The sequence below is a fragment of the Typopeltis vanoorti genome, chromosome 12 (assembly GCF_054136105.1).
Source record: "Typopeltis vanoorti isolate ZY-2024b chromosome 12, IOZ_Tvanoo_1.0, whole genome shotgun sequence".
NCBI classification, from domain to species: Eukaryota; Metazoa; Arthropoda; class Arachnida; order Uropygi; family Thelyphonidae; genus Typopeltis; species Typopeltis vanoorti.
In genome coordinates, this window is record NC_143560.1 from 85,592,760 (window position 1) to 85,607,545 (window position 14,786).

Genomic DNA, 14,786 nt, shown 5'->3' on the forward strand with positions numbered 1-14,786 from the left:
TGTGTGTGTGTGTGTGTGTGTGTGTGTGTGCGCGCGCGCGCGCGAAGTTCTTATTCGTAGTAGAGAGAGAGAGAGCTGGTTTCTTTCTTCAGAAGAGTTAAGCTTCAAGATTCACTTTGGATATGTGAACTCAGCAATATACAAGCTGAATAAGCTAATGTTTTTGAGAATAATTTAACCCTCTTAACTATTATATCTGTTTCAAAATAATTCAATTTCGGAAGGTGATTTTATTTCCAGTAAGTCTCTTATTTGATAACCATCGTGATTACCGTTCTTTTATTTCAGATAAACTTGTGAATTCACAAAGTAAATTTATTTTGTTATTAAGTTTACAAGTAAATTTCTTTCTCAGTGTTTGTAATTATTCTATAGCAAAGTATGAAAGCTCATCTCAACCGACTCGTTCTAGGCATATGTTCCGGACCGGTAATAGCTGGTATCGTAGGAGCCACAAAACCACAATATGATATCTGGGGCGATACTGTGAACTTGGCCAGCAGGATGGATTCCACAGGCGTTACAAATTGTGTACAGGTGAGTGTTACATCACTAAATCGAACAACCGAAGGTGAGATTGATTAGCATTTATATTACATATGGCTATTCTTAGATTTGTTTCCAAAACCTTTTTGTAACGAAAGTTTAATATATATATATATACAGGGTGTTCGGGATAAATTTGACAGTTTCGTAAGGAAAAAGAAAATCTTCTTTGTATCTATTAAATTTAATGAATTGACAAAAAAACATTACAGGCAGAGTTAATTACAATACTATCAACAAGATTTACTCAAAATAACCACCATTAGCATCGATCACAGCTTCAATTCTGCTTCGGAACCTCGAACAAGCTGATGCTACAGTCTCCCTGGGAAGGGCCGCAAAAACTGTTTTAATTTTATCCATTAACTGGGCTTTTGTATTACTGGAAGTGCGATTGGTGTCTTTTTCAACTGCGCCGCATACAAAATAATCCATGGGGTTAAGGTCTGGGGAGTTTGGAGGCCAAACATTTGGACTGGTGAAGTCGTAGAAATTTTCAGACAACCATTTTTGACTTTTCCCAGAGGTGTGGCAAGGGGCCGAATCCTGCTGCCATACATACGGCCTACCATTGGCTACCCTTGTTATCCAGGGCTTGACTACAGTTAGCAACTCCACGAACAAAGCCCGAATTCCAATGCCAGGGTTCTTCAACACCTGTTCCTGCAGATTTGCGAGGAATTCTGCTGTACGAACGCAATCAGATCGTCTGCTAGGGATCTTTCTTCTTGCTACATCCTCGTAGTCACCATTGCAAGTCTCTAGTTCATGCCTGATTGTTTTTACTGTATTCAGGGAGCATTGGGCAGCAGTCGTAATATCCTTATTTTGATGGCGGGCACGAATCGTCATGATACAAGTTATTCTCTTCCATGATTCAGGTGGGTTCCAGCTATCCATCCTTTCTGACATCTTGTATATGAATGAAGAAGGGTCCAAACTTTTAAATGAAGAGAAGTGTGTGTTAATACATGTAACTTACGGAAAAATATAATTAATTATAAATATGTCAAATTTATCCCGAACACCCTGTATATATATATATATATATGAAAATGTTATTTCGAATAGAAATTTCTAGTCGTCTTTGTTCATTTATTTATGCCAGTATTAATACGGTCATTATTTAAACTTGTGATTCAATACCACTGATCGTATGCAAGTTTGTTTCCAGCATGAACCTAATAGACTATTTCAAAGTCAGTATATCAAATGGACAGTTCAAACATCCTCCTCTCGAAAGTTAATTGAACTTTTCGATAGCGTATCTCAAAACAAAATAAAGAAAACTGGAATCGAAGTTAAGAAATCATAGTCATGTTGCTGATCGACAGATCTCATTCTTCGATTATCTTGGGTTTATGCACAACTTTTGGATTACAATCAATCTAAACATTAAGATTTCTATAAGTTTTAGATATATGTTCTAATTTTTTTATGAAAGGTCAACATGACGCTTTCAGAATTTATACCGGACAAATGAGCCTATAAAATAAACACAAAACTAGCATATTACTTTGACCTAATTCCATGAACATGAACGAGGACGACAAGATCAAATTGGTTGTTCATTATTAAAAGCCTTCATAAACTGCTTCACACCCCTCAATCTATATATCTTTAGAAAAATAGCAATAAAAAAACAATTTGATATTTTGCGCCAAATTCAAAGTGCTTCCTTACAAAATGCACCCCCCCATAAAAAGCCCTCCCAAAATTCATTTCAATATGCGGTCTGTATTTTAACTTAAGCGAAGTTATTTCTGCCTTCAGATCTCGAAACCACATTTATCCTTTTCGATCGAAATCTTGCTTTCAATTTCCTCTTCAACAACCTATCACACACATATATAAATGCATATACTCACTGGTACATCGCATGTGATGTTACATAATATGGATTCTTACTTTCTCAACTCAAATGCATATTTAGACTTCCTGTGCAAGAAGTCTAAAGTCTCTATTTGCAAATAAAGCAAAGTTCCTTTGCTGGTGTTTATGAAGTCTCCTGGATGATTTCATCTTCTTCACATCTTAATTTTTTTCCATTTCTAGCCTACTGAAAGATATGCTGAAACATTTGAGATGATTTCATCTTCTTCACATCTTAATTTTTTTCCATTTCTAGCCTACTGAAAGATATGCTGATACATTTGATATAATATTTTCCGCAGATGATTCCGATCACACTTTGGTGGAGATTTATTGCCCCCCCCCCTCCCTAAATCACACATGTGATACATAACCTCAAACCATCTTCATTAGAGTTTCGTGACATTATATAACAACTTTAAATGTGATTATCTCGAGATTTCAACTCTTTTGCTAGTTGGATTATCGTTTTTTTTTCCTGTTCGAACACGTTCTGAAATATATCAGAAATTAGTCTTACTACTATTATTCTTCCTGTCAGCTTTAACTTTGCCTGCTTTCGAGTATAGATTTTCTAAAAAAAATGTAACACCGTACACAATTAAAAAACTTTCCAGCTTCCTTTTTATTGTATACCAAAGTCAATAATCATGCATTTAAAATACAGGTTACCACACTGTACGACTGAACACTCTATAAAGATGAAATGATCCGTGCGTATCCTAATCTCTCATTGGTTGTATTCCATTAAGACAAAATTAGTGATAATCTACAAAACAAGGATTTGTAATGACCAGCATTCCCCCAAAAGATGCGCTAAGTAAGGTAAACATACAAAAAAACTATTTACGACATAAAATCTGAAACACAAGCAGCGTTACTAAAACAAAAGTGTCGATTAAACCCTCTTCTGATTTGAAATTCATTCAGATGAGCGCTAATTTGTATTCTTTTATTTGGGTTTTGACTCTTGATGAATTTTTCCATCACTGTGGAAAGGAATGAAGTGAGAGAATTAGGTCGGTAATATGATGGTATGAGTTTCTTTCCATTTCTTGTCACGGATTGAATACGGGATAAATTCCACATGTGTGGAATATAATAAACGAGTTACTTACAATACGTTTTAAATCGGGGGTGCTGTTTATATATATTATAAATAGAGTATTGAGAGTTTATTATAATATATAAACTCTTAATACTCTCCTCTTCCGGAAGCGAGTATTTCCCCGCCTTTTATGTATATCTTCCCTAGATGGAGAAAATGCGGATTATACCTTTAGGTTGTACATGTCTTTCATTGCACGGTGAAATATCACTGCCTTGCTTATTTGAAGGCGTGAAAACTAGCTACTGCCATGTTCATTGCATGTCCTGGTGGATGGCTTCATCTAATCATTTTCTTTAAATACTCCAGGGTTCTGTACTCTCATCCACCTCTTCCTCCTTTTCATTTTTGAAAAGGGAGAAGAAGAGTCATTTGATAATACCTATAGTATTCAGGTACTATAAGTATTCTATAGGTATGGTACTATAGGTATGGTTACTGCTTCAAAACTTCCATAACCAGTGTCTTAAACATTGATTTCTTCACTGTTCTCAATTGAGGTAAAGACAATTCAGTGAATTTCAATGCTATTAAAATACAGTTATCTCTTATTACTTGCAAGAGAGATGGTATGTCACTCCCTCCTACCTTTAATAATGTTTCAGTTTCCTTTCAAGATCAGCTTTCCTTCTAGGGCCTTTAGCATCCAACCTATCCTGGTGTAAACATATCATATATATTGCTGTCTCAGCCTGAACGGTATTATTTTTCGTTCAAAACACTACTTCTCATTCTCTCTTAGTTAACTCCTAATACTATAAATCCTAAATATGAACAACCCTGGAATACTGTTCTGACATTTTGAGTGGTACACCGGCGGAAACCTCCCTTAAAAATTCTTTTTGTATTCAGGAAAGCATTCCACATAAAGGATGATGCCTCTTTTACAGACTTCTTCCAGTCGCTTTCACATAGGCACTCTATTACTATCTTATCCCTTTTTACAGGCACTTTCATTGCCTTTGTTTGACCTCTACCATTCCTCTGGTTTCCTCTAATCATTTAGGAAAAAGAGAAGTCACTGGTCAATATCCGCATACGGTCCAGCTCCAAATGTACTGAACCAACGCGCATCATTTTCCTTCATTATATCTACCTCTGGTCTTTAGAACAACCTTCTCACACCGGTTTTTTCGATGTTTACAACTCCTGACTCTTCAAGAAGCACTTTAACATATTATTTTCCCTTAATCACTTTCTCACACACATACCATTGTTGTGTAATAGGTGTGGGGTTAATATATATATATATAGCCTTTTTTCGACCGGTTCCCGAGTTAGTCGATCTCTGGCACGGGCAAGCGGGTTTTTCCTCCCGGAAACTCGGGTTTTTCGTCCCGTAAACTCAAGAAAATCGACCGTAGAACCTACATTATTTCAGACAAGAAATATATTGTGTTAGGGTTAGGGACCACGAGATGGCGGCACATTTGAGCCGTCTCTCTCTTCACTGCGTACTGCTAATTAGTGATAGCCTTGGGCCAGCTATCTCTAATTGGGTACCAGTGGAGATTGAACTGCCCACTGAGTCTCCAAAAGTTAGATAGGGCTAAATGGCCTCGCCTACTCCCGTATACGGGAATAAAAAGGCGTTAGCTGATTTTTTTTTGTTTATATATATATATATATATAAAATAACTTTTTTAACTTGGGGATATTGTATATTAGGATAAACAAGTTATTTTATAAACTTGGTTATTTTAACTCCTAATCCCAAGTATGCAAACAATTAAGTTTGCGCCTGAAACAAAGTTCAGGTCTAAAGATGATATAACACCAGGGCAACTCATTTTAAAGGTGGGTAAAGCTCTGATCACTATTCTTAGTATTTTCCCATAATGTAAAGCACATCTCACTAGAAGATGTATACTGCAATGCATTATGGGTGGGGTCACTACCCAGACCGGTTTCAACCTTTTTTGAGGTCTCCTCAGTGAGGTCTCCTTGTTGCAACTTCTATAGGTAAAGTTGATAAAGCTCCGTATTACTATAACCTTGGTATTTAGGGTCTAGCTACTCACTGAGGAGACCTCAAAAAAGGTTGAAACCGGTCTGGGTTTCATATTTTGAAGACTCCATACTTCAAAAATCTTCTATACCAGGCAAGGAAGAAAAAAACAGAGAAAAACTACAAGTTCCTGTGAACAAAGAATTCCCAGATATTTTTGAGAAAGAATGAAAACACTCAAGTATACATAATTACAAGTGAATCCGACTTACACAGCCTACCAATATAAAACACTAACTTTTCACATCCTTAAGAATAAGATTAGAACTCATTTAAAAACTACATAATGGAGATCTCAAACATAGGCTAACATATCCAGTCAGACAACATAAACTTCAAGGTCTTTGACTCTTTGAAGAAATGGTCAGACAACATTTCCACCAACACCAACTTCACTATCATACACACAAACATAAGAAGTATAAAAAAAACACTGGCTTACATTGATAACACAGCTCAATTATACCATGATAAACATAGATGCGCTAATACTGACCGAAGTTGCAATAAACGGCACAAAAATTTACGCATACAACATAAATAATTATCAAACCTACAACTTATGTAGACCAAACAAAAGAGTAGGTGGGATTGTGGCATTTATCAAAGAAAATTACAATGTGACAGAAAAACAAACTTACTTCGAACATGCGGAAACACTAATTTTGGAACTCACAAATAGCCACAATAGTATCAAATGCACAATAAACACAATATACAGACCCCCCCCCCCAGATAATAATCCACTCAGTTTTCTTCACGAGTTAGAAACATGGCTAAGCGGCATCGAACCGCGTACAACACACAGGCTCATCCTAATAGGAGATATTAACATAAATACTCTTGACCACGCTTCTTCAACCACTAACACATATCTTGATATACTAAGTCAGTACAACATAAACCCTACCATTAACTCCCAACAAGAGAAGAAATACTCAATAACTCACTAACACAATCATGCATTGATCATATCAACATAAGGGCTCCCATCCATACATCATCAGTAATTAACGTAAAAGTTGCCGATCACTACTTTGTCTCAACTTCGTTTTATTACGTTTCCTACCCCCCTCCCACCACCACAAAAAGTCGACAAAACTCGATCGTACTAAAGAGCATTGTCGATAACCAAGTAAAAAATACAGACTGGAATTCCCTACTTAAAATAAACGATCCTGTAACATTATACGAGAATTTTCAACTAAAGTTCACAAAAATATACAAAAAAGCAACAAAACCTACACAAACGAGGCGACAAACAGACAACAATCCATGGATAAATGACGACATGCTAAATACTGTTACTGTAAAAGAAAATCTATGGAAAAAACCTTAAAAAGTCACCCAGTAACACACATTTACAAACCTTATACAAAAACACAAGAAATAAACTAACAACAAAAATTCGTAGGGCAAAAAGACGCTACTACTTCCAAAAATTCATTGAATATAACGACAACATTAAGCAAACATGGGCTACACTCAACGAATTAGTAACCCGAAAAAAGAAAAACTTCAGCACAAGATTTTATTGCAAAAAGCTTCGGTCAGGACACAAACCAAGAGGAACTAGCAGACTCATTCAACCATGCTTTCACAAACAACATCACATAACTCAAAAAAGACAAACTACCAACGATTAACAAAAAACTACCGACACAAAGTGAACAACAAACGATGTATTTTCCACCCATAACAAAACATGAACTGAAAGAAGTAATCATACAACTAAAACCAAAGACCACTCCAGGAATAGACAAAATAAGACTTACAGACCTTATAACACACTTTGAACAAATAAATCCAATAATTTTGAAACTCGTGAACTTTTTGAAATTCGATACAGGCATTATTCCACAACAACTAAAAACTGCAGTAATTACGCCAATATACAAACACGGCAAAAGAAACGATACTCAGAACTACAGACCAATAGCTACACTACCAGTCATCTCAAAAATTCTAGAAAAAATAACACACACCAGACTACAGAACTATTTACAGAAGTACGGCTTTCAGAAAACAAAAAGCACCATTACTTTATTGGAAGACATCGCCGACACAATAAACAAAGCTCTCGACAAAAACAAGTACGCCGTCCTTATACTGCTGGACCTAACCAAAGCATTTGACACACTTGAACATGACATACTACTCACCAAACTATACTCAATAGGTATAAGAGGAACACTACATACATGGTTCAAGAACTACCTCTCAAACAGAACACAAGTAACAAAAATAGGTACATGTCACAGTCGGAGTATACAAGCAAAACACGGTGTACCTCAAGGTGCCATATTATCACCCACTCTATTCAACATATACATTAACGATGTTCATAACATATCCATAAGAAGTCAAATATTTCAATACGCAGATGACACTGCACTACTAGCAATCCACACAGACATTAACACAGCTCTTTGCAAAGCACAACAAGACCTAAACGAAATGGTTCAACATACTTCCATATCACAACATACTTCTACCAAAACGCAATTCTAATCAACGGCACCAAAACACAGATGTTGATAATACACAACCCAAGAATCATACGCCCTGCATCACTATCGATACGTTGTCACACATACCGCTGCATTAACAACAAAAATACCTCCCAATGTTCGGAAATCAAACCTGTAACACACGCAAAATACCTCGGTCTCTATATAGATTCTCACCTTAAATTGACAAAACATATAGGAGACCTACACACCAAACTCCGGATCATCGCAGCAAAACTCTTCCAAGTTAAAGACATTATTCCACCCAACATAAAAAAAAAAAAAAACTCCTACATCACGGTATCTGCGAATCTCTACTCAGATACGGAATAGCAGTCTATGCAAATACATCAAACAGCCACCTAACAAAATTAGAAACACTACACAGGAAAATTGTGTCAACGGTGATCTGGACACCTTACACGCAACAACTAATATCCGACAAGCACATGGCGATACACAGAATTCTGAGCATTAAAAACCTGAAACACTACATGACATTAACAAGGAATTACTTCAACATCACATATCGAAACAACAGAGACACATATCGTATAACACGACCTACAACAACTCTCTACATCCCCACACCCTTCAACAACTCATACGGTTCTTTTGTGCGATCACATCAGATACTCACGCAACTCAACAACCTACCAAGAAAGTTAAAACACGTAGATAACTATAGAACATTAAAAAACGAACTCTGGAAAATATACCAACAAAGTTAAGAAACCATTAACACTAATATACACATCACAAATCACTAGCATCCAATGCCTACATCCCAAACATAAACAGTAGCAACAACACAAATAGTGAAGGCTAAATCCCACTCTCTTCATAAAAGCTAACCCAAGCTTCGAAGTAGGTGGGATTAACTTGCTTCACTCATCTACAAGTAATCCTTATAAGCAAATGCAGAAATTTGTATGTATAATCACTCTTTCTCAAACTTAAAAATAAATAAATAAATAAAAAATAAAATAAAAAAATATATATATATAATTCTGTATAATCTTCATTGTTAATATTAGAAGAACATGTGTTGTAAATACATAATATAAAGGCAAAAAAAGTATTATTAAAAATTTTAATTGAAATCCAATGTAGGAATTGCAGCACTTAGTGCTGAACTCTGTAAAATTATAAGGTGCAATGTCACACAAGATGTTTACATTGGATTTTAATTAAAATTTTTAATAATTGTATGTATAAATATTTTAGCAATCAATAAAATATACTTTTTATTAAAAAAATACTGTACATACGCAACGGACAGCGGTATTTAGGTTATTTCTTATTCAGTAATAAAATATGCAGAATTTGACCGTTAATAGTGGAAATTTAAAACTTTGCAAGTTGAGAAGGAGGCATTTATTTCCCAAAATATTTCATTATACTAATTCCAACTAAATTCCAACTAATTCCATTATACTAATTCCAATTCTAAATGTTGGAGGAATGTGATTGAGATATAAATTGTTAAGAGATTATTACTAGATTAATGTGAAATAGACTTTGCATATAATGGGTGAAAGCGGGGAGAGAACAAGAGGCCATCCCTGGAGGTTGTATAAGAAGAGTATGAGCAAGGGATTGAGGAGCAGGTTTTCTACATGGAAAGAGGTTGGTGATTGGAATGCACTGGCTGAGAGTGTGGCGAATGCGGAGACGGTGAATATATTTAAGGCGCGGTATGAGAAATTGTGTCCGTGACAGTGGGGACCTCCTGGCATGAGTTTTTTGACTTCATGGAGATTTGATGATGATGATAATAATAATAATAATAATAAATTATTATTATAAAAAAATAAATTATTTTTCGATTGTTTTCCGAGTTTCATATAACACTACTGGCCCTGTCTATCCGACAATGTTTCGAAGCCAAGTATAATCAGGAACTCACTGGTGAATGTTTTCAACGTTTAATGATAATGTAAAGAAGAAATTATATATATATTTTTTATTTTTCATAAAAGTGATTCAAGACATACGTGGCGGAAGAGAAAAAGTAGCGAAAAAGTGTACTACTAATAAATAATAATAATAAATGTTCTTGCATCATTATAAAACACATGCTTTTTTTTCACAGACTGATAAACATAATAATACATAAGTAGTTCATATATTTGCTTTAACTCTAGTAATTAAACGGGGTAAAAATTAGCCATAGTATTAACAAAATTTATAAATTGACCATATTCAGCAATAAACACGTGCTATAATATAATAGGTGATCATGGTAGAGTACATCCAGGTCTGACGAGTGAAATATTTGCGTGACTGGTGAGCCAGCACAAAATTTTCCAAACCCTACCTATACACTCCTGTAATATTTAAGAAAATTACTTGTTTTTTTTAAGTCCACTGTAAAATGTAATAAGTTAATATTTTCTCAAACAAACAAACTCTACGAGGGATATGAATTGATAAATTTACAATTTCATTGCATATGCAACTGCATATTCTTCGCTCATCCATTACAAATAATGATGGACTTCTTTATATTTTAAAGACGTCCATGCTACCTAATAAATCGAACATTTGTAGAGATTATTACTTTAATGAAATTATGAAGAAACTGAAGTCTAAAAACTAATGAATTAACGAAGTGCATATCTCTCCCTCCCTCCTCCAAACACAGCAGAATATTTTATTTTACAAAGTTAAAGAAAATTCAAATATATTTAATATAGTTGTTGCCTCTACAAGGTTAAAATAAGCAAGAAATTAGACTAATTATGTCACGCCTGAATTTAACAGGCTTCCTCTGAATATATAACTCTTACAATGAATCCTCAGAGAAATACTCTAATGTGATAGAAGTATGACTCGCTAAACCTATGAAACAGAATGGAGCTATCCTACGAAATACAAACACCAAGCTGCGTATTAATGTTTTATTTTCTAATTAAGTTATCGTTAATTGAAATTATAATTAATTAATTAATTATCGTTTTCATTCTATCTTTTAATTCACCCTATTTCGTAATACAATGTATATGTCATCATAATCTTCATCTTTCAATTTTTTTTCCAATCTTATAGTGATTTCAGACAATTTTAAACTATTACTCTATACAGAAATCATCCCTACTTCTAGGATATCGAAGTAGGTTCAAATTTGTACTCTTCACAATGCATTCTAATATATTCAAAAGTTCAATTAATGATAACTTAATCAGAAAATAACATTAATACGCAGCCTACTGTTGTTATTTTAACGGCAGCTATATTCTTTTGAATAAACCCAGTAAGTCATACTTCTAAGTAAAAATTTAGGAGCTATGTGATATTTTTATGATTTTTTATATATTGTTCTAATATAAATTTCTTCTTCTTTGTAGGTTACTGAAGAAGTGGCAACGATTTTATCCGAAGACTGCAAATACGATATCGAATGCCGAGGCGATATTTTTGTTAAGGGCAAAGGCTGGATGACTACGTATCTCGTCCACCCTCGAGAAGTGACAAAATTATAGTTACTGTTCCGAGTGTCACGCGAAGACTAATTCAGTTTTATGGCTTTGCGGAAGCGTTGGATGACTTCATGAATCAAAAGGTGGCGTATCGTATAACTGCAGACTCGCACATCAATCTAGTCAACGTAAATGAATATTCTGCTTCGAGTTGCAGATACAATGACGACAGTCCTTCAAAGCAGCTTTTTGTGACAGCAAGCCAAAAAATGAAAATGGACGGCTAGTTTCTATATGGAAACTTCGGTAGCTGAAACTTCTTTCAAAATTAATTTGAAGAAGTAAGAATTATAAAATTCTCTCCAAACTACATATTTCCTTTCCAGAGCACAGGAACAATTTTTCAACCAAATTTGTGTTGTCTTATATCAAGCTTCGCTCCGCGCAATGCTGCTTATCTTAAAGACTGCATAAGAAATCAAAATTGGAATATCATAATTCTTGTTTCTCCGTTAACAGCTGTTGCTGTAAGAATGTAAATAAACTAGATTATTGTTAGTCATCAGAAATAAATTATGACAAAAGAAATAATTACTGATTCATCATACCTTGTTCTAGGCCAAGGTTTCTATAGCTTTTTATCACAAAGCAATACTGAGCCATGCCTTGAAGGCATTCATACCTGTAATTTTGATGGATAAAATAAGGAAAACTAGTATTTTCCTTAAATGGAAATTACTATTTCCCCTACCGGCCTGTTTGGCTGAGTAGATAAACTCTTCCTCTGTACAACCAACAGACAGTGGGTTAAAAGCCTACTGCGGGTGTGGATATTTGTGAATGTCTGTATAGAAGATGAATTTCATCGCATGGAGTGAGACTACCACCCTGCCTGAAAGACTAAAATGGCTTAATAAAATTCCACATGTTTGGACCCTAGAGCAAGGTTTCCGAATTATTTAATTGGTAGCTCATCAACGGTACTAAATGTACAATAGATTTAGGACCTATCGTAGGCAAAATTCACATAAAAAATAAATACACCAAACACATGTGACATGACAGTAGATGACATATCAACTCTAACGCCCAGTTTTGTGTCAAAAAAAAAAAAAAATAAATAAATAAAAGCTTTGCAGCAAACTTTTCTTTTGTCCATGGAAAACAAAATACCGTAGCAGTATTTTTTTTTCATGGACCAATTATTTTAGGCATGCTTCACGAAACACAAGGAATGCTCTGTGTACACCTATCTGTCCGTGAATGAGTATTGGAGTTTAAACTGAATAAATTAATATTCAGAGAGCCTGTGTAGCTCAGTGGATGTAGCGTTTGCACCACGGCGCTTGGCCGCACGAAGGAAGACTTGGTTTCGAGTCTAGTCGGCGACTAGAGGAAAGTTTTCTAAGCCTTTTTTCGACCGGTTCCCGAGGTAGTCGATCTCTGCACGGGCAAGCGGGTTTTTCCTCCCTGAAACTCGGGTTTTCGTCCCCTAAACTCAAGAAAATCGACCGTAGAACCCACATTATTTCAGACATTAAATATATTGTGTTAGGTATATATATATATATATATATATATATATATATATATATACTTGAAAAATTATCAGGCATAAAATTGGAAAGGCAACTGAAGTCAATGATATTCGACACAAAATATAGCAAGATTAAAATTTTATAGTGACTACATCGAGCCTACGTATCTCAGTCGATACTGATAATACCCTTTGGTTGGAAAGACCTGGATTCTAATCCAGTCTAGAACGTAAAGGATGTTATAACAATTTTCAGCTGAAGTGAGTTAGCCGGTCTTATGGGGTGGTGCAAGCGTTCCCCCCCCCCCTGCAAAACTCAGATTTTTCATTCCACAAAAAACAGGCAAACTGGGAATAACACATGCTATTAACAGGCATAGTACACTGGCCTCATAGCTTTGGTTGCTCCAAGTGGCTACACTGCATCAGCTAGAAGGCTTAGTTACAAGGTCGCATCGCAGATGAGTAGTTAAAACTCGCTTTTAATAAAAAAATAAATAAATAAATAAAGCGGTATCACTTAAGGATCAAAGCTAAATAAATGAGAAGAGATCGCCACCATAGCCTTTGAAGGAATACAGAGAACCGATCGGTGCTTCTGACTTAATGCCTAATCTTCACCGTCCCATTGTGCATCCCATCAGTTTGTATCTACCTGGATAAGGAACAAACTAGAATGGACTGGTAATGTAATATTGAGCTGGTAAAACTGTATTTTGTATTGGCTTATATAAAATCAAAACGGAGATGGGACAATATGGTGAAATTTCAGTCCCACTGGAGCGCCGCCCGCTCGGTTAAACAAGAACGCCGTTTCCGTCAGAGAAACAGGGAGACCAGTGACAAGCTGGGTATAGGAACAAATTTCCACTCAACATTAGCAAAATACAAGACTAGTATTACTGAAACAAAGAAAACAAAAGCAGGTGAGGTTCTTCTAAATGCAAACTACAAGATGTTGTATTCAGGCAATAATGATCGGGGAAAGGAAGAAGGTAGAGTATTTAGCACTAAACGAGAATTTTTGAATGGCAAGGCATTATCAAATAGAGTGATGTGAGTCAACAATAAAACGAGGAACTGGACAATGAGAATAATTTGAGCTTACGGTTTCACAGAAGATTCTAATAAGAAAGGAGTGTGGGAGTTTTTAGAATCATTAGAGAAGGGAGCTGACAAAATTGAAAAGGCAAAAGAAGGTCTCCTTTTTTGGTGATCTGAACAGCAGAGTAGCAAATGAATACGAAACACATAGAAATGTTTTGGGAAATGGAGAAATGAGTCAAAACAATTTCTGTTCAGGAGAGGGACTGGTTATTATTAACGCCATACTCCAACAAGATGTGCACAAATTCATGTAGACAGAAGTTACAAGAAATAAGAAACGTATCATCGACGGAGTTATTGTTGATAGATATGTTCATGTTGATTCAGGATACAATAGATGGAGATCTGAAACAGGAAGTGATCATAATTTAGTTTTGAGCAGGATGAAATCGAATATCATATTGAAAAGAAAAGTGTGCAAGAAAAGCCGTCATGTTGGTCGAGTGGTTAGTTTATTCACTCTCTAACCAGCTGGCCGTGGGTTCGAATCTCGCCATGTTATTGATATTTATGATTGTCTTTTGATGGTAGATGGATTCCTTCGCCAGATGTGAGAACACCACCACACTTACTGGAGGCATGAAGTGGCTTGAAAAAGTTTCATGTTTGGCCTGTAGAGTAGGGTTTCATGTTTGGCCTGTAGAGTAGGGTTTCCAAACTATTATTATTATTACAT

General features: G+C 35.4%; 1 protein-coding gene across 3 annotated transcripts in view; it reads left to right on the forward strand.

Moving 5' to 3' along the window:
* The window catches only part of LOC150100955 (adenylate cyclase type 2-like), a 176,415-nt gene extending 164,364 nt beyond the window's left edge, over positions 1 to 12,051 (forward strand). For all 3 annotated transcript variants that reach the window (XM_090401092.1, XM_090401093.1, XM_090401094.1), the window contains 2 exons: positions 413 to 537; positions 11,395 to 12,051. In XM_090401092.1, coding sequence (XP_090257218.1) covers positions 413 to 537; positions 11,395 to 11,529 — 260 coding nt within the window. In that variant the 3' untranslated portion in view covers positions 11,530 to 12,051. The remainder of the gene's footprint in view (positions 1 to 412; positions 538 to 11,394) is intronic.
* The last annotated feature ends 2,735 nt before the right edge of the window (positions 12,052 to 14,786 follow it).